The 23,160-nt window shown below is 42.1% G+C and overlaps 1 protein-coding gene across 6 annotated transcripts in view; it reads left to right on the top strand.

The window, feature by feature from the left end:
- The window catches only part of LOC126369367 (calcium-activated potassium channel slowpoke), a 70,111-nt gene extending 48,382 nt beyond the window's left edge, over positions 1-21,729 (top strand). The window contains exons 7-27 of one of the 6 annotated variants that reach the window (XM_050013726.1): positions 810-901; positions 4,526-4,636; positions 5,392-5,497; positions 6,450-6,602; positions 6,869-7,024; positions 7,189-7,301; positions 8,735-8,890; positions 9,109-9,185; positions 9,531-9,566; positions 10,456-10,527; positions 12,185-12,247; positions 13,100-13,135; positions 13,561-13,693; positions 16,225-16,396; positions 16,696-16,920; positions 17,379-17,456; positions 17,684-17,903; positions 18,350-18,486; positions 19,200-19,336; positions 19,768-19,993; positions 20,258-21,729. In XM_050013726.1, the coding sequence (XP_049869683.1) occupies positions 810-901; positions 4,526-4,636; positions 5,392-5,497; positions 6,450-6,602; positions 6,869-7,024; positions 7,189-7,301; positions 8,735-8,890; positions 9,109-9,185; positions 9,531-9,566; positions 10,456-10,527; positions 12,185-12,247; positions 13,100-13,135; positions 13,561-13,693; positions 16,225-16,396; positions 16,696-16,920; positions 17,379-17,456; positions 17,684-17,903; positions 18,350-18,486; positions 19,200-19,336; positions 19,768-19,993; positions 20,258-20,356 (2,598 nt within the window). In that variant the 3' untranslated portion in view covers positions 20,357-21,729. Of the gene's footprint in view, positions 1-809; positions 902-1,547; positions 1,640-4,525; positions 4,637-5,391; positions 5,498-6,449; positions 6,603-6,868; positions 7,025-7,188; positions 7,302-7,738; positions 7,852-8,734; positions 8,891-9,108; positions 9,186-9,530; positions 9,567-10,455; positions 10,528-12,184; positions 12,248-13,099; positions 13,136-13,560; positions 13,694-16,224; positions 16,397-16,695; positions 16,921-17,378; positions 17,457-17,683; positions 17,904-18,349; positions 18,487-19,199; positions 19,337-19,767; positions 19,994-20,257 lie in introns of all 6 variants that reach the window. The other 5 variants (XM_050013722.1, XM_050013721.1, XM_050013720.1 and 2 more) reach the window with 5 other exon arrangements.
- The last annotated feature ends 1,431 nt before the right edge of the window (positions 21,730-23,160 follow it).

Below are 23,160 nucleotides of genomic sequence, written 5' to 3'. Positions count from 1 at the left end.
GTTTACCATGCCCTAGTTTTGTACCGGCTGGAAGTCATACAACATTATGTTGCCTATGTTCAGAGTAGTACGGCTATTCCGACTAACCGCCACGCTTGCGATTCCTTGCATAAAACGCTGAACGATAACAAAGCAAAAGGAAACTATAACAGAACCGATAACTTGAAAGTTGTTAGTCAAGCGTACTGGTTAACCGCACAGCTCGTGAATGATTGTCAGCCTGACTAGTGCACTGTATCAGTATAGAGCATGAGTGTTCGCGAGCGCCCGCGCCGCCGCGCCGCCTCGCCGTCTAACTCTTCTGTCGGCTTCCAATCGGTGGACCATCTCTTACCGCTAAACACCAATGAGCTTTGACAGTTTCAATGCATGGTTGTTTTTATTTTTCTTTTGCTTTGTTATGTGATACTTACCACGAACGTGTTGCCGGAGGATCTGTTACCGTGCTCGGGTATGGAGTCCCGGAGCGCGGTTGCCCGGTTGCCCGGATGGTTGTGGGCTGTAGTTGTCCGAGTGGACTGTGGAGGCGTCTAGCCGCGAGCCGCGCCGGCCGCGCCGCGTCCCCCCCCTCCCACCTCGCGATCTCTGCATGCCGCACCTGTGCCTGGCTGTGTTCAGTTGCTCACATCACCGGTAGACACACACTCGTTCTTTTTTTTCTATTATTTTTGCTCCGCTACCGGCTACACTTTACGAATTACGTCACCATTAGATATACCGAGACTCGAGGTGGACATTGTCGTGCACCACGCGATGGTGTTCGCGTGCGCACAAACTCGTTGTCCGATCGGCACCATGGTCTGTTGCAGGCAATGTTCGCTAGTAGCATTCCTGAAATTATAGAGCTGGTAGGAAGTAGGTCCAAGTACAGTGGCGAGCTGAAGCGTGAACACGGAAAAAGGTATCAGTTTAACGTATAAACGATCGCTGAAAGTGAAGGCGATTCATTTCGCGGTGGTCGAGGGTTTCGCGCCCGACGCTCCCGGCCTGAATCGCCCGATCTCTCGCAGACGATGTGGATCATCACTTAACGAAAGCTTGCTCAGTGCCGTCAGATGTATTGTGTCATCTACTCGCGAGCACTCGGCGGTCCCGCGGCGGGCGGTGGTCGCGCCTCGGCCCCGCGCTACCCTGGCGGCGGCCCGCCTCGAGGCTAGCGCGCGGGCCAGGCGCGCCTCGCAGCCCGCCGCGCCGGCCGACCCGTGCCCGCGCTCTACCAAGCGTCTATACCGAATGCCCATCGTCCTAGACTAGGAACCGGCGATTCCGTTTCTTTTTAAGTTCAGTTCATCGATTAGTAGCGTATGAATCCTAGGCTTTGCATGCACCCGGTCACGAGTCCCGTCACGGCTTGCTACACCTGTAGCTCCCGCTAGCGTAGCTCGGCACGGCACCCAAGTCCCGCACCCGTCCAGTCACGTCACGCCACACACAGCCACACGCAGACAGACGACACTCGAGCCACAGCCTTGTGCGCGCGGGCACGCGGGTCGGGCGGGGCGGGGCGGCGCGGCGCAGTCTCCTCACGGTATTGCTGTGTATCGTAGGCTGTGTTCGCCAGCTGGATCCCCGAGATCACGGAGCTGGCGGCGCAGCGGAACAAATACGGCGGCCGGTACAACAAGGACGTCCGCCGCAGGTACCCTGCTCTCACGCCCCCGCTCCACACGGCTTGTTGCCTTCTTACCTCTCACGGTTTCGATCTGACTTGGTTGATTGAATGCGGAGTTTGCTAATGAAATTTATTAATCCTTCACTAGAATCGGTCTCTCGGTGCCGTGGCGCATGCTCGAAGAGTTAGCTCCCGGCGGCCGCGCCCCTCTCCCCTACTAGAGAGACAGGCGCGCGGTCGACCGACGCACTACTACATGCCTTTTTTCGTAAATTTTACTCGAGATACCATTAAGCTTTTTAATCCTTCTAACGAGACTAGAGCTGGAGAGAGCCGATGTAAAGTTTTGTAATGCTGTCGATGAAGTAGTGTTTGGTTTGTTCGCTTGCACACGATGCCTGTCGCCACGCTGTAGCGCTAGCTCCGGCACAGAGTCCCGACGATCACACACAGCCAGTGCCCGCGCGCCGCCCGCCCCGACCGCGCCCGACCGCGCCCGACTGCGCCCAACCGCGCCCAACCGCGCCCGACCGCGTCCAACCGCGCCCGACCGCGAGCGACGCCCCGTGACGGACCCGCGGCATGAAGCGAGCCGCCCGCGCATACATCGCCGGCGGCTCCCTTCGGCCGCGGCGTTCGTCTCTCTCGACTTGAATGTGAATGTCTTGTTTTGTCTGTCGGCGTTTAGGCGATATTTGCCAGTTGTATCCCAGAGATAATTGACTTAATCGGCACTAGACCCAAGTATGGCGGCACCCTCAAGAATGAGCGGGGACGCAGGTGAGCCGCTGTCTTCACTCCGTTCCGTTGAATGTGTTCCGTGTTGTGACATCTATCTTCCTTTCCTCTCTTAGCACGCTTCTGTGTTCTCACTTATCTTTGGCGGGGCGCGAGCCCCGTGAGTTGTCTTTGTTTTATGAGTCGATATATTGATTGTAAAGTACCTGAGTTCGTTGAATAGTGATCAGCAGATAGTGGCTAGTGTTATCGCTCGTCATATAGGTTTTCATATTATGTTCTGTTAGTGTACGTACGTAATGTTTCTAAGTTGTACGGAATGTGTTGTAAGCTTAGTGGGAGAGTGAATGTTGAGTGGTATTGTAGTGTAACTGCGCTGCGCGGCTGCGACAGCCCCTGCGGGCTGCGCGCGGGGGCTGTCCGCTGGGCGCCGTCATCCTGCCTGCACGACACTCTCCCTCCCTGTACTCTTTTCTTAATGTTGACCCTCTTCATGTTTTGTAATCTGTAATGTACCTACTTTTGAATCGCCCCCCTCGGTTATTTTAGTGTTACTGTTTACGTTAAATATAATTATAATTCATAGAGCGTGGCAAGGCTGTGTGCATTGAGGACATTTTTAACGCAAAAATTAGTTTTAGTTTTGGACATATCATTTGACATGATTGACATCATCTTAGCAATGAACACGAATCATTAAAACTGAATTTTGGATTTATTAATTTAAAGAATACTTGCAATGTTTAATGCAATCGTACAGTTTACAAGGTAGAAGTTTATTACTTTTTATAATAAAAATAAAATCAGTTCCTTTGCCACACCTTAGATGAATAATAGTTTGCATGAGTCCTAGTTATGAGCAATCTGCATTTTTATCTTCTTTCCAACCTTCCATATAATTTTCTATGATGATTTAGTCAATTTAACTCTCTTGCCTTCTCTTCTCCGTTTGGTTTGGACTGTTAATTCATTAACCTCCATCATTGAACCAACTTTGAATGCCTGTTACACCTGCACTGTAATGTTGTGCCTATTCCCTTTGAAATCGAACTTATAAAGAATTGAGGGTCCTGTATGACAATTTTGAAATTACAAGAACATCTGAAGTGTACGTTCATGACGGACTATACTGAGACGCAAGCTTTTACGTGCATTGTCCTCGCGTGATCATTATCCTGTTTTATTATCTCTTTGTCGACCCCTATGACAATAAGGGACACTTGTTACGTGGCGTGGTGCCACAACCACTACCGTCCAATCCCTTATTGAGTAAGGTCCGACTCTTGCCTCCATCAAACTTTCACTTCGACCATCGAGCCCCCGCTTCACTACCCCCCTCTTCCCCCTACGAGATCACACTTGTCACTGCAATTCACTGAATCATCACTCCCAACCTAATTCATGTCGTGGTTACTTTTATTTTACTGTTTGTAGTGTGGTAGATAGTTACACAAATCCTGTACGAAACTGAGCTTTCTAGTAAGATTGTTCATTTTTTGTGAGCTATTGTTGAATTTGTTACATTCTCACGAGATTCCTTGATTTTCTCACATTTCACATATAAATTGTTTAACAAACGACACAATTGGTCACAATATTATGAGCAACGTGAATGTAAATTGTTACATATTGGCAACGTCTTTGTTTTTCAGATTCCTCTATCTCTTTCTCTTTCTGATTCTTGTGCCTACAAAAATCTTGTTTCCATCTAACGTTTTTACTCTTGTTTTATTTATTTTTTCTTTTGTGGATAAAATGAAGACGTTGTTTGTGTTGTAGTTCTGTCACGCTTTTGTCACGAAATGTTTTGTTTAACCCTGCTGTGACCTGTTCTCTTTTCACTTGATTCTTCAGTAATGTCAATGTGGTCCCAGGTGTTAAATAAGACTTCAAATTGCTTTCTGTCTTTTCCTACTTCTAAGTATAAGACGCTTTTTAAAACTTTGCTTCCAAATAAACTATGTCAATGCCAAAAAAATTACCTTTCAAAGCTATTTGAGACATGTTCAATTTGCATTTTTGTGTCAGTTTTGAAATTCACGATAAAGGCTTTCCAAATTTTGGCAAATTCCGCTTTTACCGCTTTTTGGATTTATTTAAACCGCAATTTGGTTGTAGTGGCACTGCTTTTAATACACATATTGGTGGTATTATAATATCGTGTTATGTTTTCAGGCATATAGTTGTATGTGGACACATAACATACGAATCAGTGAGCCATTTTTTAAAAGACTTCCTACATGAAGACCGAGAAGACGTAGACGTTGAAGTTGTTTTTTTACACAGGTATGTTGATGTTTCTTCGATTTACTAACAATACAAATAAGACAAATATTTACTAACAAGATTTGAGATACAAACTTTATATCTAGATACAAAATCAATATTATTACTTTTAAGAAAGTACAATACGCACGAATATAATACTAAATTAGATTAAAGTTTGCTCCGTGGTAAAGAGCACATAGATGTTAAGTCAGATGTGAGACGCCGTGAGCGTGGTTGTTCATGTTGGATGCGCGACGCTTTCAGAAAAGAGCCCGACCTTGAGCTGGAGGGTCTCCTGAAGCGTCACTACACCACCGTCGAGTTTTTTCAGGGTACAATGATGAATGCCGTCGACCTTGAGCGAGTCAAGGTTAGCGTAAGACCGCATAGCGCAGGCATTAGTTTATCGCACGGCCGTACTTATCATTGATACGCGTCTACGTGAACCAGTATTTTTATTTTTTATGTGCATAAGACAGATCTTTTTCTTCTGTATCAAAGATGCTATCATAGTCACAGTAGGATTTTATCACTTTGGTAACTTTTATCTTATGATTCTTTTGATGCAATCATTGCTTTTCACGGTGAGACGGTCGCGCCTCGCCCGTCGCGCGGCGAACGTAGCCCGTGGTCCGCGTCGACGAGCGATGCACCTCCGTTCCACCACACGACTGCGTATTTTGGTACTGATAGAGTTGCATGGTAAGGTCAGCCCACGACTGGCGGCGGACTGCCCAGTATGGTCCCTAGTGTTAACTGAGCGTTGATGGCAGGAAACCGCCCGACCTGGAGCTCGAAGGCCTGTTCAAGAGACACTTTACCACTGTGGAATTCTTTCAAGGCACCATTATGAATCCAATCGACCTACAAAGGGTAAAAGTAAGTACACTGCACTCATGAAGATGTGATCTTTGGGCGTGGTGTCGGTTTGAAGTTGTACAGACTGTCTTTTCTATAGACGTAGAGCGATGCTCGTTCACTGGACTCTTTCGAGAGGAAGTTGTTGGAGCGGTGTACAGTAATCCCTTCTCTGCCATGACTTGAGCGCTGTCTGTGCTATTGCTAGTGTGTGCGCTCGAGCCGGGCCAGCGGGGTGTGGGCGGTGTGCTGGCCCGGCCCGCGGCGGCACCGGCCCCGCGCCTTGTCTCACTGTCCGTACGATATGGGTGTTGTTTGCGATGCTGGCCCGTATGTACTCATACTCTAAACAATCGATATCGCTGACTTGTGCCTACTGTACAAGTATCCAAGTATCTGGACTCTGGTAAACATTGGCATTAATGGCAGCCGACGAAAGATTTCCGTTTCAAAATTAACTCAGTTTAGTAGTTTCAAGTACAGTTGTCGATTGTCGATATTGTCGAGTGTTTACGGTAAGTTTAGATTGTGCATGGCTTTAGTCAAAGCATGATGGTTGTTTGTGTAACATCTAGTAGAATTTCCACCACCTGCTTCTTCCTAAAAATGACCACTACGAAGTTTTTTTTAAATTTATACCTTCATAATACCCGATTAACGAAATAACCTGACCTTTGTGGTGGCCATTTACATTGTATGTTGTGCTTCTGTTGTGCATGTCTTTCATGCTTCTTTCTTCACTTAATAAATTAAGAATTTAAATGTAAGTAGTCATTCAAAACTTACAATTGTTGTAAATCTTTGTTGAATGTTTTAAATTTCCCGAGAAGGTAAGTTAACTCCTAAATTCAAATTAAATTTTGCTGCCTTTGAAATCGGAAGATAACTTGAAATTCTAAAGCAAAATCCGTAAATAAATGGCTTTTGGTGCCGTCTTTTAGTGAGCAGTCAGTTGATGGTGATTGGTGTTTAGGTACATGAAGCGGATGCGTGCTTGGTGCTAGCAAACAAGTACTGTCAGGACCCTGACGCGGAAGACGCCGCTAACATCATGAGGGTCATCTCCATCAAGAACTATTCTGACGACATCAGAGTCATCATCCAACTGATGCAGTATCACAATAAGGTCGGTTCAACTTGTTGTATATATTAGTTAACCTTCACAAGTGCTATTTTACAGTTCCTTTTGATAGGAAATGACAAAGATTTGCAGATGTTTTTTGAAGATAATGTATGAAAAGTACTCGTATGTAATGCATCTTGAATATCAGGTACAATATGATACTTTACTATATGCATATTAGCATGATTGGTGTGTTGTTACGGTGTATATTTGTATATAACTAGTGATTTTGCTCGCGGTCTACAACTGTGTCGTACGTGGATTTCCAGGCCTACCTCCTCAACATTCCATCGTGGGACTGGAAGCAGGGCGATGACGTCATATGCCTGGCGGAGCTCAAGTTGGGCTTCATCGCTCAGAGCTGCCTCGCGCCCGGCTTCTCCACCATGATGGCCAACCTCTTCGCCATGCGAAGCTTTAAGACGGTCAGACACACTTTCACATACATTATCTACATTCTAGACTACACCACTAAGTACATTCGAAGACGGCTCATGTTTTACAACAACTATTTGGCATTAAAACACATCCAAAATTCTGACGTCTTCAAATGTACTTTTTCTAACAATTTTCTGCGGCATTTCCACAGTCCCAAGAGATGGCTATATGGACTAATGACTACATGCGCGGTACCGGCATGGAGATGTACACGGAAACGCTAAGCACCACGTTTGTCGGGATGCCGTTCAAACTGGCAGCAGAGTAAGTGGGGAGAGCTTGCCACCGTGACACGAGACAGTCACACTCTACTTTCCTATACTGTACAATTGTCCAGTCCATCTGCCGAGAAGGTCGTCACTAACCGATGAACGCAAAGCTTTTGTCATTTCATATTTTCGATGTTATTATCGTTTGCTGGCTTCAAGTGATTTGACTCTCGGTGTTTTCAAGTCTCATAATGTTCTTTAGGTACTGCACTGAATAACTGAACAATAATGCATCCACGATCGGATAGAAACCACCGTACTAACAATAATCCTGGGAGAAAGTGGTCCTATAATATAGATACCTAATATAGTAGCATCTTGGTAACAGCAAGAACCGAGGACGATTGGAGAGTGTTAGGTCCGACGCCACCTGGCTGTGAGCCTGTGACTAACATGGCACGAGCTTGAGCGTCCTCCGTTGATTGATTGCAGTCCCCCGACACACAAGCTTGGCAGAACGATTACCTGCAGGGTACTGGCTGCGAGATGTACACGGAAACATTGTCGACCTCCTTCACGGGGATGAGTTTCCCGCAAGCGAGCGAGTAAGCCCTGCCGCCCGGCCGCCTGCACCCCATGTAGACACTGTGTGCTAACCCTAGCTGATTGAGTGTGCACTAACCCCAGACTTGTCCCTTTTAGATCACTGTTGTAGGTTGATTTGAACTAAACAGAATTTCTGATTTACAGACTAGATTGTGCATGTTGAATGGGTAAATAATATTAGTATATAGCGGTACGTTATCAAGCATTATCACTAGTATAGATCCACCTCATCGTCTGTTCATAAAATGTGTATATTTTTATACATATCCAACAGTAGCATTTTGAAAACAACATAGTTTTCTTCTTCGAACAAATATTAAACAGTTTGTTTTGTTGTAGTAGTGTTCTGCGTAGATTCCTAAATCATCAGTTTCATCAGTGCAGTATGATTTACTTCAAAAGTATTGTATGTGTTTATTCATTGCACTTTATCTAACTAACTAAAAACTTTATTGCACGCAACGCGCTATGACTAGACCTCCTTTTTGGCTTCATGTGTCGATGTCGTCTCTCTTTCTATAAACACTACACATATGATCAACACAACATACGAAAACACTGTAAATAATAGTAGATTAGAAATAACATTCACTGATACTTTAACAGCATGTATTATATAAGCATAACTTTCAAAATTGCATGATTAACTTAATTACGAAGACAATTGTTTTATTTCTGCAAAAAAAAACTAATAACTAACCTAACATTCTCAAGTTTAATAAAATATCAACGTCAAAAATGGTTTTCTGTATCTAACTTGTCCTGGAAGAGTATTAATCTTTTATCTTGCAAAATTACGCAATTGAATCTTTCACAGCCAGATTTTGACGATTGATATGGCTACCTGAAAAGCCAAAGGTATAGCATCAGCGTTCTCCTCAGACTCTGCTTCACAAAGCTAAAGCTGCTGCTGCTCGCCATCGAGATCAAGGGTGAAGAGGGGGCGGACAGCAAGATCTCAATCAACCCTCGCAACGCCAAGATCCATGCCAACACGCAGGGATTCTTCATCGCGCAATCTGCCGATGAGGTCAAAAGGTACAGTACCACAAAACTAGCCATCACACTAAAGCTGATGAAGCTCTAAGGGCCCCTTGCTTTACCTGAAATTCTATACGTTTTTATCTTTGTTCTGCCAACATCACAATAAACTTCAAATTGTGGTGTTTCCATAACACATACTTCATCTTCTTCAATTTATAGTTCATCATCTCGCTTGGATACCAAAAACATCTGACCTGTGGTTTCCGTTTCAGAGCTTGGTACTACTGTAAGGCCTGTCACGAGGACATCAAGGATGAGACCCTCATCAAGAAGTGCAAATGCAAAAACTGTAAGATCATTGTATTGCTTTTTCTAACATAACCCTTACTCAGTGCCCTTAGCAAAATTATTTTAAAATAACAATTACAGATTACTTACTATTAAAAATAAATCTTTTTCTATAGCTAACAAAGGATTCTGTGACATTCTTTCTGGGAAAACTTTCAATGTTCCTGTAAATTCACGAGCTGTGTCCTGTACTATAATGATCACAATAACACATCCTGATTACTATATAATATGTCACATGTATAACACTCTCGGTGTACAAACACGTTGACACAGCAGACTCTCCTCCACGCCGTTTACTGTGTACTGTGCGACATTAATGGATATTGTTCGGCTAAACTTTTAGTGACCGCGCACCAGCGGAAGGTTGGAGCCGACCTAGGTAACTTGCACCACACCTAACCTCACAAATTGACGTTTTCCGATTATTTTTCGTGTCTATAATTTGAGTTGCTTTAGTGGTGTTGCGTCCGTACCTCACAGACTGGATCGGCTGCAAGGCATTCTCTTGACCCGTGCTCGTTCACACCCTATAATTTAGCGATCATTGTGTATGTCCGCTCGCTCGTGAATGGATACTGCCACGATAAGATGAAGCACTCTTGACACTTCACCATTTTCTATGCCTTTTGAGATACTCGCTCTGTTCTGATTTGTATGAGGGAAGATTTAGTGCATCATACAATAAATACCATAAAAATATGGACCGCCAAATCTGAATCAGGCAATTAAAGATACCAAGTTATAACTGTGACCAAAATCTCTAATCGGTGCAAATATTGACGAATATCAAAGAAATTGATATGATGCACTTCAATGCCCAGCACAGACAGTATTGCATGTAATCAAAGTAGAAATTAAATATCGCAAACAGCAAAATTGCACCGTCATTATCCTGAAACACCTAGACAATGTCTCTGTAAATCCACGAAAGCATGTCTCAGAAACATCAGAGTGAAGAAAATCATAAAGTGCTAAAGTTAATATGCCATCAAGAGTGAGCTTTGGAGAGATGAAAAACTTTAGAAAGCAGTTACGTACGGCTTGTCTGTGCTAATGACAGTGACTAACACAAGGTCAAGGGATACTAAGTACAGTCACTATTCATTACATCATCAACGATTTGGCAGCACCGAACTCTTAATTATTATGGCTATCATCAAAGACGTAACGTAATAGAATTTGTTGCTACCAAATCTCAATAACAAGGCCCCGATTCACAAAACACCAGGAGCGTACCTTCGTATGTGTCAGTTTTTGGATTTTTCCAGATGTCGGAATGATGATGATGCAGACCGGGATGGTGAAACAAAATCTTAATACGTATCGAGGTTGCCTCGACGGTACGGAGCGGAAATGAGAGCTATTCCATATTACCGTACCTCACAACACGTTTAGTTTGTTTGCATCAACTAACATTGCTCATGGACAACCTGAACTGAGCTATGATAGAATATACGCTAATGTCACGATTAAACGACACGCAGCTAGAATAGTGCAGCAAGGCTAGTCACAGAGCAAAATAACTACAACTCGCTTACTCTTGACAACGTTAGGATAGACCCTTCCATAAAATGAACACAGCTCACGTTGACGATACAAATTACAAATTAGGATGTCTAAATTTGCAAACCTGGGAACTATTCACACGCTCCAGCCCAAACTCTTTGCCATGTTCATGTCAACATCAAGTAAGCTTACCGCACTGGCAGATAGTCTGGGCACCTGCGGTCGCTATCCCAATGTGGAAGCTATCATTGGCCACAAAAACTTTCCTATCTGTGAACTCAACGAGAGAAGCTCTCTTCAGCTTTGCATCTCTGTCTGCATAAGTACTTATAATTTGCGTTTCTCCTTTTTAAGCCCACAACTAAACAGGTTGACTAAATTAGTGTTGTTAACAGCAATTGAGCTTTAAACCGTATTGTTTGTCGGTTTAGTGGCCACGTTCAGGAAGGGCGTACGGGCCGTCCAGATGGTTGGCAGGGCAAGTACGTAACTCAATGTCTCCTTCAGTGTACTTAATGTCGATGTGATGTTGTTGACGACATGACCGGTGGGTGCGCGCTGCTCGGGCCGCACCCAGCGCGGGAATATAGCAATATCGTGTCCTGTAATCATTGTCTTGTCTTACGTTACTCTATGTGCATTTGTTCAGCAGTTAGTGTTTGCCTCTCTATTAGCAAATATTATAAACATCGACAACAGTTTGTGGTGTCGTTTATTTATTTTGGTGTTGTTGTTAATAAATCTAAATTTTCTAGGAATATTTTGAACCCTGATTTCTGCATCGAAATAGACCCTCTAATATGGATGTTGTACTAGTGTTCATTGGAGTTACGTGTAATTTTATTATGCTTTCGAGATTAAAGTGATTATTTGATTATGTACAACCCTGCATAGGGACCGATTAATTTGATTAGATGGCCCGCCTCAATAGACCCGTCAGGACTAGTGGTCGCGCCGCGACCTGCCCGCGGCCGCGCGTCGACTGGTATCTCATTTATTACACATTCCTGCAATTCTTTGATTATTTTCGCCTGAGTCATGACGTTAGTACGCTCGGAGCCATCTCTTGATATTCCACCTGTAATCATTTTATCATCTCCCTTTGCATTAGTTTTAAATTCATTATAAACTAGGGTTATAAACTCATTAAAATCAGTTAAGTATAACTTAGAATTTAGATTGTACACAATGCTTGTCTATTAGATAGAGTTTATTTTGTGTGTGTTTAAATGTAGCTTTAGTTGTATGTTGCATGTGTATGTGGTAAATTGTAAATCGATATTGTTGTAATACTAATATTTATATATTGTAATTGGGGAGATTCTGGGTTTGTGGGGAGTCCGGTGTCACTCTTGCCATGCGGAGCTTGCGCTAGCTTGCGTGAGTGACTCCGGACGGCGCCGGCGCAGCTCAGCTGTCGCAGCCGCGCAGTAGGACACTGTATTTATTGAGTGGTGTATCGGAATGCGAACTTGTGCTGATGTTTTGCAGATGACCACCATCCTCCCCCCACCTTCACGCCGCCAGAGTTGCCCAAGAAGGTCCATGTTCGAGGTACATCTCAGGCTCAAAGGACTGAGTGTTTTTAATTTTGTTTTTTTAATTAATTTAATCATCGGCCCACACTTCTCCATCGAATTAGCAATGTGCTTCGTCCATAGGCTACCAGAAGGTACCCTGCACTTAGTAGCTTTGTCACGCATCTTCATAGCGAGCACTAATGCCTCAAGAGGCGAAAACGCCATCCAGAACTCGACAATATTTGCTTTAAAAGGCATGACTTTGACCCCGGCTGACGACGTAGAACTTCACCCACTATACTATCGCATTAGCAAGCGACAAATTAATCTCAAATATTGATACTTTTGAAAACTAATTAGATTCTATAAAATAAAAAAATAAGTTGTGTAGGTATATCTGGTTTTGTTCCGGAGCAGTTTCATTTTATGTTATTTTTGCATATCGTTTCGAACTGAAATCGCGCTAAGATGACTTATAATATTTCACTGAGCTGTGCTTCTTGGTTAACTCTAAAGCGGCCATCATATCTGGTGAATGCCATCGTGTTCCTCCGCCGCCTCGCAACAGACCTGCTCATGGCATTGCATCTATCCGTTTGATAACATTTTCTGTACCCTTGAATGTATCGTTGAACGCGCTTTTGTTGTAGAATTTGAATTTTTTTTAAACCATTTTGTGAATAAAAAGTTGTTACTAAAATGAAATTGTACAGTCATACCTTTTAACTAATAACAAAATTTACTACATTTTTTTAAGAAATAAAGATTATAATATAGACAAATTGGCAAGGTAAATTCGCACTTGATGAAATACACGATGACAGTACAAGATACAAAGCTGTTGTGGAAGACAAAGTTAAACTACAAAATTGAAATTGCTTTCCAGGTGAAATCGCAAGGGAACGAGGGGAAGACATAAGTTGTAAGTGCTTATATTTACTCAACATTGAACTAGTTATATAAACAGGTACTTACTTACATTAGAAAATAAAATAATCATGCCAAGGTAATGTGAAAGAAGCCTCCATTATACTGCCACCTATGTTTAAGACTTAAATCTTGTCTACAGAAGAATGAAGTCCTTCCATTACTGCAACTGCAAGATATACCTATTCTCAAATGAGGGAATCAGAATTAAAAAAAAAACAATAAGGTAGAAGAAGAAACCCGTTGGAATCACCAACTATGTCTCTGGTATCAAATAAAACAGCAAAAATAGCGTAAACAGTAATAAATAGTAATAAAACCAAAACAGATTGTCATCGACAGGACGAAAGATGAAGAAAACGCATTGATAGAAAATTGGTCATTCTCCATTGTCAATTCATTGTTTGTCGTTTATACCAGTAATAAACCGGAACCACCGAAGTGCTGCGCCTACTTCGCTTCTCTCCCCGATGGCCAATCAGCTCATGAACACCACTACAACGAGACAGGTCAACAAGGTCAAACCCAACGTCAACAGAGCACCGCCTGATACGTAAGTGACCTAAGATCTATCTACTTCAACTTCACATTTGTCTTCATCTTAATCATCGTGTGTAAGCGTAAGGTCACAGGTTTTGGTATGCAAGACATCTTGCTCTTGTTTAACATTGTTTAACCGAATATCGAATGTCGAATCTGATATCCCTGTGGCCTTATGTGCCTTTTAATTATCCAGAGTAGGACGATACAAGGCATGGTACTCTTTGCATAGAGTAAACCGTCTTCAACAGAGCATTTAACGTCTCTTATTCTCTATCTAGATTATTAAATGCCTTGACAAGAGACAACTATACCTTGTGACGTATCTACCATTATTAATATACCTAAATAAATTGTCTGAAAACAAGGCATTCTTAAAAAGTAGAGTAATAATCACAAAACGAAATTCACAAATAGGAAACTAAATCCTGGATCTTACAAGGGGCGGCTCCTAACGAGGACTTTAGGAGTCTCTTCATTTGGACTGCAACTTGTCTGACAGGAATGTAATATTTTGGGAACACCACGTTTAAAGAAGCGTCACGATTTCTGCAAAACATTGGCGTGCCATTTCCCTGTACCCACACATACATATTATGAGAAGAATTCCTTGTTTTACTGTACAACTTACAACGACAGTCGCTGCAGCTGCAGTTCAGATGCAACTTTCGTTGTCAAATGTACCCAGATTTAATTTATGGAGAATCTTCGCTCCATGCAAGCGATTAGTATTTTTTAAAAGTTTGAAAAAGTGAAATACTCAAAAGAATCGCTTGTATTCTCAAAGGTGGATCGTTTCAGATGGTCCTGAATCTCACATTTTTGGAGTTTCTTGATCTTTGCCAATTCTAATGAATCACATGTTTAAAAAATTAAATCCTGTTATACCCGAAACGATCCACTTTAGCTTTCATCGTTGTATGAAGATTGTTACTTACGAGTAATACATACGTGTAATTATAAATTTTGAATTGAACATTTTAAATGGAGATAAAACTCATAATTTTCTACAACTATTATCTTTTAAGTTTTTTTATTATTTACTTATTAAATTGCAACAAGTTTAAACAGAGTTGAATTAAACTATCCATAACAACAAAAGTCACATTACAATGACTGTTAACTATAAATAGATCCTGGTTTTCTGAGTTCCTTGTTTTGATTGACATGTTACGTGGCTTCTTATAAGCCTTTAATGTTCGCTGTCACGATATTTGTTTGGCACTTGTGCACTATGCACAAACAGCTGGTGTGGGTGTGGTTGCGACGACTACCAGTTTACTTAATGACAATTTAGTAAAGCATATTGGGCGATGTTGCTTCCGGATGACCTAAAAGGGACCGATTTTGCGTAATATTACAATATTTCTAAACCTACATGACTGTTCGCGAGCTCATCTGGACATGTTTTCCCGTACCAACCATAAACGACAAAAGTTCCTCCTGTCCAAGCAACCTAGTCGTCCCAAGCACACCTCGTGTTCCAAGTCTATGTTCGCTGCACATGTTTCCTTCCCTTAATGTCTGAAAGCAACGAGACGACTCTTTGGCCCTGTGTTACAGGAATCCGCAGGAGCAAGATACCAATTACCAGGCCTATCATCTTGCCTACGAAGTGAAAAAACTCATGTAATTCCAATTACGTATCAGCTAGATATTTTATAATACAGTAGTTTGAATAAAAGTCAAAATTTTTGGACATTACTTTCAATATTATGTAGAAGTAGTGCCTGCTTGTCAGTATAGTTACGTGAGATATTTTCAGTTTATGTAGTTTATGTAGTATATACATTTTTTTCCTCGCTTTTTATCGTTTATCTACATTATAGATAGTGTTGGCACTATAAGTTAGCACGCACATTGTGTAGTTTTAGCATGTTTGCATCACGTTTTATCTATTTTATGTACTTTATTTTGTACAAATATTTATACAGCAGAGTAGCACCCACTATTTTCGTAATATTTAGTACCTATATTCAAGTTTAATCAAGTACACTTTAATATCATTCTTGAGAATCAATTTTAAGTTGAATACTGTATCTAGTTTTAATTATTTCATAATACTTCTATGTAAAAATTTAACTTTTCACTATCATGTAGACATATTTCCAAACTTAAGCATCAACAAACTCACTCTTCTTAATATTTCATTCAGCAAATAAGTAATAAATAAATATGTAAATGTTAACTATAAATGAACGCTTAAGTCTTGGCAGACCACCTCACTTCTTAAATTTAAAATCACTATAACTATAAATAAAAAAGCGAACGCCTCGAACGCCTCAAGTACAAAAAATAGTTACCATCTTAAAAATTGCTAACGCTACTATATTTTTTTTTCTAGCAATAACTACATGGTTATAATATTTTAATAAAAACAATCACATAAAAAGTTTAATCTTTAGCTAGTCATTGTCCCTTTAGATTTCACTAAAGCGTTCGAGACGTTTGTTCATCTTGTAAACTAAGACTCCATTGCTATAATGCTATATCTAGCAAAGCTTTCCTTTTCAAAGTAAGATATTGACCGGCGTTTTTCAACAGGCCAACGAGTAGAAGTAGCGGTGGTAACCAGAACAGCAACGGTGTCAGTTTGCCAGCGGGGCTGGCGGACGACCAGTCCAAAGACTTCGACTTCGAAAAGACTGAAATGAAATACGACTCCACTGGCATGTTCCACTGGAGCCCCGCCAGGAATCTGGAGGATTGTATATTAGTAAGTAGACACTGGTCTTCTTCGTATACCGCATATAATTCACTTCATGTACAGACTATTTTGTTAAGACGGAACACCTTAACACAAGAAAGTCTTCAAAAACTAAACCAATACTTATCCACACTTTTATGAAACCCCATGTTGGGCGCCAATAGCCACCAAAGAAATGTAATCTTACTGCTGTTTCTGTAACTTATCAGATTTCCCCTCCAATTATAACGAATAGAAAGCAGCACCTACCCCTAAGTCTGACAAAATAATCATAATTTATACTAAGAAGCTTCTGTCGCCACCAACAGGACAGAAACCAAGCGGCAATGACAGTTCTAAACGGCCACGTGGTAGTATGTTTGTTCGCGGACCCGGACTCGCCTCTAATAGGACTTCGGAACCTGGTAATGCCGCTCCGGGCGTCAAACTTCCACTATCACGAGCTGAAACACGTGGTTATCGTCGGCAGCGTCGAGTATATTAGGAGAGAATGGAAGATGTTGCAGAATCTACCCAAGATTTCTGTTTTGAATGTAAGTCTTTATCGTCAATATGTTCATCTTATTTTTAGTCTAAGTTTTATTTGAAAATCTAAATTATTTATTTTACACCAGGTTTTACAGTCCCATTAATGTCCAAGTCGTCATATTTTAACATCTTTGTTAGATGATTTAAGCAGCGTTCTTATGACAGCTTTTAAAATGGCTGAAAAGTCCAATGAAAAAGCGACAGTAGTGGCCGCATATCTTGCATATTAGTTGAGGGTGGTGAATGGTGAACGGCTTCTAGATATAGAGGTCAGCGGCGATTATAATAATCAGCCCCCAACCAAGCAGCGGGGGAGACGGCTCCCTAGCATAGATTTGCAGTAGCTAAGGGTCCAAGTCAACAGTTGCAAAAATTCTTCAGTGTACAACTCATTCCTTACAATTTGCTTGTATTCAAACTGAGTATAGAAAGACTTTTAATATGAGTTTTGTCGTATCTTCAGGGTTCACCGCTAAGCCGGGCCGACTTGCGTGCAGTTAATGTCAATTTATGTGACATGTGCTGTATTCTATCAGCGAAGGTGAGTGCTTCAGTTGTCTTGGTTTTATGAAGTTCGTCCGAAAATCCCACCCAAAAAGGCATCTCTTTTATGATAACTGTCATATATTCAAGAAAAAATTGTGGTCACAGTCTCAGTGAAACTTAATCAACTCTCATAACCAAACCTCAACAAAGCAATAAATAGACCATCGCCATGAGCTCGTTTTAAATATTTTAGAAGATTCAAGCCTGTTCTTCCTCAAACAGGTGCCATCAAACGATGACCCAACGTTGGCCGACAAGGAAGCTATTCTGGCTTCGCTGAACATCAAGGCGATGACGTTCGACGACACAATCGGCGTGCTGAGCGGCGGCGCGGGCGCCAACGGCGGCGCAGCCACGCAGCCGCCGCCCGGCGCGCCGCCCGCACCCGTGCTGCTGCAGCGGCGGGGCTCCGTCTACGGGGCCAATGTGCCTATGATTACTGGTGAGAGATTCAATATATTCTACAAATCCTCGTCTTATAATGACCACCACAAGCGCATTTTTTTAAGTCACATTTTGATATGATTTTCTTCACAACAAAACCATGATTTCTTACAATTAATTTCAATCTAGATCAAAATTCAGACCACAAACAATACCTGGATTGAAACTAGCTAGACTATTGCGAGGTTTTGTTAACAAAAATCACATTGGAATAACGCTGTGCTCCGTATTATAATTATTTTTTCTTTTAAATGCCAACTTTGCCACGCGCGCTTACATAGTTCTGGTACTCATAGTTAAAAATCCGTACTCGAGTCAAGTTACCACTGACACAGTTGGCGTATTCCTCTTTGCTTTGCGCGAGATATCTGATCGCTTCTACGCTTTCTGATGTGTGATTACGCGTCTTCTCATCCCCTACAACTGATCTAATCCCTCTCACAGAGCTGGTGAACGACAGCAACGTGCAGTTCTTGGACCAGGATGACGATGATGACCCCGACACGGAGCTGTACCTCACACAGCCTTTTGCTTGCGGCACCGCCTTCGCCGTCAGCGTGCTCGATTCGCTCATGTCTACTGTGAGTTTTTACGTGAATAAATTACAAGGCCGGGGAGCGCTGTAGTTTTCATCCGGTACAAAATTTACGACGATAGGCCTGAGGGGCGCGAACCTCGGTTTAGGACGTCGGTTGAGAAAATTATATATTATTTAATGGCCCCATAGCGATAAGCGCTGAATAAGAACTGTTTTTCGTGTTATTGTTTATCGTGTTGTAGTATCCTGCTACAACTATTTTCTTGATATTGGTGCTGTAGTAGTATAGAAGCGTGTACTTCTTTGTCGCACACGGCAGCTAGTCATGATTTAACGTCGAAAGAATTAACGTATACTATGTGTAATATCAGCTATATTTTATTCCTCTCTAAGATGTCGTTAACATAATTTGAGCGGTATAGCTCGCAGTCAGTCTAAAGTTACCAAGGGGGTAAGAAAAGAAGAAATTCACCTGAAAAAGCAATAATGCTATTTGACATTTGTTTGCATCGCGCACTTACTTTTATATGCGCAAATGTCAAATTGCAATATTGCTTTTTAGATGAATTGCTTCGTTGTAGCCTTTTTAACCCCCCAAAACTCGCATATTATCAGTCCACAAGGCGCGCGACACAGCGTTCGCCATCTGATTTATTCGTTCTGATCACGTTGATCTGGTTGTCTCCTAGAGCAACACAGACCTGTTGATAGTTGTGTGCTGTATTATTGTTATTAACAAAGTGTTTCGTTTGGCAGACATACTTCAACCAGAATGCCTTAACCCTGATCCGGTCGCTGATCACGGGCGGCGCCACGCCAGAGCTGGAGCTCATCCTGGCAGAGGGTGCCGGCCTGCGCGGCGGATACTCCACGCCAGAGAGCTTGGCCAACAGGTACCACACAGATTTTATACCATTTCTTGTCTTGATCTGTGAAAATGTATCCTTAGAAAAGGTTTAGTGCGATCTGCTATGATTGATGAATGTGGAGAAAGCAAGGATCGAAGCAAATGGAATTCCATACTTTCGACTTCCCCGGTGGGAAATAGGCGTGAGTTTATGCACACCAGAGATACTTGGTGAGGTCGTGCTTATCGGCCTTACACATTCTCGCGAGAAGAATGTGGTTTTCTATTTCAACTGCCTCTACGGATTAGCCTTCAGAAAGTTCAGATCCTAGGTTCGATTCCCCAATAAAGGCACTGTCAAAATCTATGTGAGACTGTCTTCGGTTCAGTTAGGAAAATTCCAGATGCAAGCGTTGGACCGTGAGGTTTGGGAAGTTGGAAATCCTGACGTTCTAACCCTAATGTCGTCATCAACAGGGACCGGTGTAGAGTGGGCCAGATATCTCTCTACGACGGTCCATTGGCGCAGTTTGGCGAGGCGGGCAAGTACGGCGACCTGTTCGTAGCGGCGCTGCGGGCGTATGGCATGTTGTGCATCGGGCTGTATCGCTTCCGAGACACGTCCTCATCGTGCGACGCCTCTAGCAAGCGATACGTCATCACCAACCCGCCTGATGACTTCTGCTTGCTGCCCACTGATCAGGTAATGTTCGATATAGTGCGTCTATAGGGTTAGTATTGCGACCTGTTCGGCATCAAGCTGTTACCGCTTATGAAAGACCTCGTATTCGCGTGATGCATCCAGCAGCCAATTAGTCTGAACAATATTGTACTACTATACTACTCTATTGTTCTTCAGACTGATTGGGATTGGCCTGCAACTACTAGCAGAGTAAATCTTTCTGATCCTAAGTAAGTACACTATAGGTAAACAAAAAACTAACATAGTTGTTACGTGTGTATGCAGGTGTTCGTCCTAATGCAGTTCGACCCGGGCGTGGAGTACCGGTCCCAGCGGCGCGCCGGCTCGGCCACGGGCAGCGGCGGCAAGGACGACGCCTCCTGACTATTGCTGTGCAGCGCCCTCACCGACGGACCCTACTCCTACATCTAGAGGGGGCCCGTCCGCAACACTCCGACAATCCCGCCAGACCTCACCCCTCACCCCGCCCTAACTCACTCATTCCTCAAATCCTGCAAATTCTAAGTTTAATTTCCCCAAAATTAAGTTAATTTTTTTAATGTGGCAATTTTCGACACGACGACACAGCACTGCACCGCAATATTACACTTGAACTCTTGCACTCTTTGCTGTTAGACGGTTAGATGTTTCCCGATTGTTGTATGTGTTGTGCGACATCTGACGCGGGACGCGGGCGGCTATGGACTGATCTAGTGGGTACCTAGTTCGAGACGGGTTGCTAACTGAGGGTACCACGCGGAAGCAATGTAATCACGTCACAACAAACGATAGATATGTACAGGGTGTAATAAACCCAAAAAAAAAAAACTTTTTAATGAATGTTAGAGCTTTCGGTGTCTCTTTAGTGGTGAAATAATTAGAAAGATCGACAGCAATGTCGAAATGCCAACTCGTAGATATTGTGAACCAGTTCATTTCACTCTGTATGTGTCTATCTGTATAAGGGCACACTGCATATTTGGTTCTATTTTCCACGCGAAACAGACGTTTAATAAATTGGTTGAAAGTTATTGCTAATGGATTTGTGTAAGTAAAATTGTGTAATTATTTTAAATGGAGATGAAAAGCTCAATATAAAGGAACCTTTTAAACTTTTAATTGCATGATTAGCAACGGACTCGAAGCCAGTGTCGACGGTACTGCATTCTTTGTAGTGGATGTATCTCTTTTTTCTAGATTATCCATTCCTTACCCTACTCAGTAGATTTATCTTTCTTCTCTTTTACTCTCACTCACATACGCTACTTATTTCTTGAATCTTATGTAATTTAAGCATTTAAAATACTCATTGACTGATTGAAATATTGTTAAGCACTTCATACATCAACTAAGGTTGGGATACTCGACATTATGTTACATTATGCTTAAGTTTAGTTATAATTTTATTATTTCACATGGGATATTCCATCATATTTTATGGTTTAGTTTTAAGATTTCTTTACAAATTATTTTGTTTTCATAATACTTAATGCACCTTAGGTAGAAGGCATATGATTCCATTGCTCACATTTTTTTTTCTGATTTTCTTTTGTTTTTAATTTTAATGGGTAGATTTATTATGGTGGTGGTTAGATACGATTGGGTTATATTTTCTGTGTGGGCCTTTCTAATACGCATTTGATGCAAATTTTAATTCCGTCTACGCAAGAAATATCAACGCAATGGTTTTTATGATTTATATTATCATTTTAGTGCCACATTTTGTTTATTTTTTTAATAAAACTTGTTTAATTTTATTTTGATTTTATTTTTATTTGATCACGTTATCCTGAAGTTGGGCGGGGATTGTCTCAGTGTCGTGTAAAGGCGCTGCACGCAGCAAACGGACTGAAACCAATTATGCGAGAATCTGAGGGCGCGCGGCGACGCGACCCCAAGTGTAATTTTGCTGTAAATGTGTGATATTATTTTCGAAACGTCGTTGTTATTATGAGAATTAGGGCTTGTGAAGCCTGCGATGTATTTAGTGTTAACTCCGGGTGCTTTGACGATTGTGGACTCTTCATAGTTTACTATGTTGATTGTATTAGATAAGGATTAGCTGCAGTGGACCGCAGGCCGCGTGTTCGGCGCGCGGTCGGCTGCACTGCCTTTTAGAATTTACTAGGTATTAGTTCGCCTCACCGATATTAGAAATCCATTCTGAATCATTAGTATGAGGATGCTGCAACAATCATTACACGATGTTTGATGAAGTAGTATAGCTTACGCGAGTATCGCTTTTGTCGCTTTGTGAACGCGAATATTATTGTCCAACTTTACTTACGCCAACGTACAAAAACTATTTATAATGTTCATGTTCATGACGGCAACAGAATCAAGTTATGTTAGACACAAAATCGATATACCTCAATTGATTCGTGGATGTTTTATCAAGCATCGTGTAGTCACCTCACGTCATATAGTAATCATTCATCGTTCGTAATAGAATAGGCAAAACCGGCCTTAAATACTAGTTTAATACGAATGGATGAGATTGGTGTGATCCGACCGCACGTGGTCTACTGTCGCATTTCGGTCCAAAACGAAATACACAAGCTAGTTTGTAAAGGAATTGAATGCAACATACCTACTGCCATATTTTTCTAAATCCACATCAAAATGTAATACGTGTAAAGTACAAAGTGAGAGTTGAATCTAGACAGTAACGCGCGGAACGACTGTGCAAGCTTCTCGACTTACCTACCTACTTGTAAGAGATCAGCCTTTGGTTTTCCTTGAACAGCAAAATTAAAATAATATGCTTTATAAAAAACAAAATTCGGAAAAAATTCGTTACTACTATAATACATTTAATTCAATTTGCACATAAAGTTAAACTAACTGCACAACAACAGTTACAATCGGAAATTTTATCTGACACTAAAATCACGAAGTCTTAAAAATTGTAAAGTTTTGAGATGGTTGTGCACGATAGATTATTTAATTATTGTAAATCGAACTAAAGGTCTGTCCAAAAGTTTAATATTATAATTAAAGCTTGGCTTATGTGGCCAAGCTGGGCGCTCGGCGCGTAGGGCGCGGGACAGGTGAGACACCGCGGGGGAACGCGCGCGAGGCGCGGCTAACCGCGACGGGCCCGCAACCGCGGACGACACGACATGACGTCACGTAACTTGTAACGGAGACACTCGGTACGTAGCGAACCATGCATGCCACCGGAGCCC

The sequence above is a fragment of the Pectinophora gossypiella genome, chromosome 9, assembly GCF_024362695.1.
Source record: "Pectinophora gossypiella chromosome 9, ilPecGoss1.1, whole genome shotgun sequence".
NCBI lineage: Eukaryota > Metazoa > Arthropoda > Insecta > Lepidoptera > Gelechiidae > Pectinophora > Pectinophora gossypiella.
Note: the sequence above shows the minus strand (reverse complement) of the source record. Positions and strands in the feature narration are given on the sequence as shown.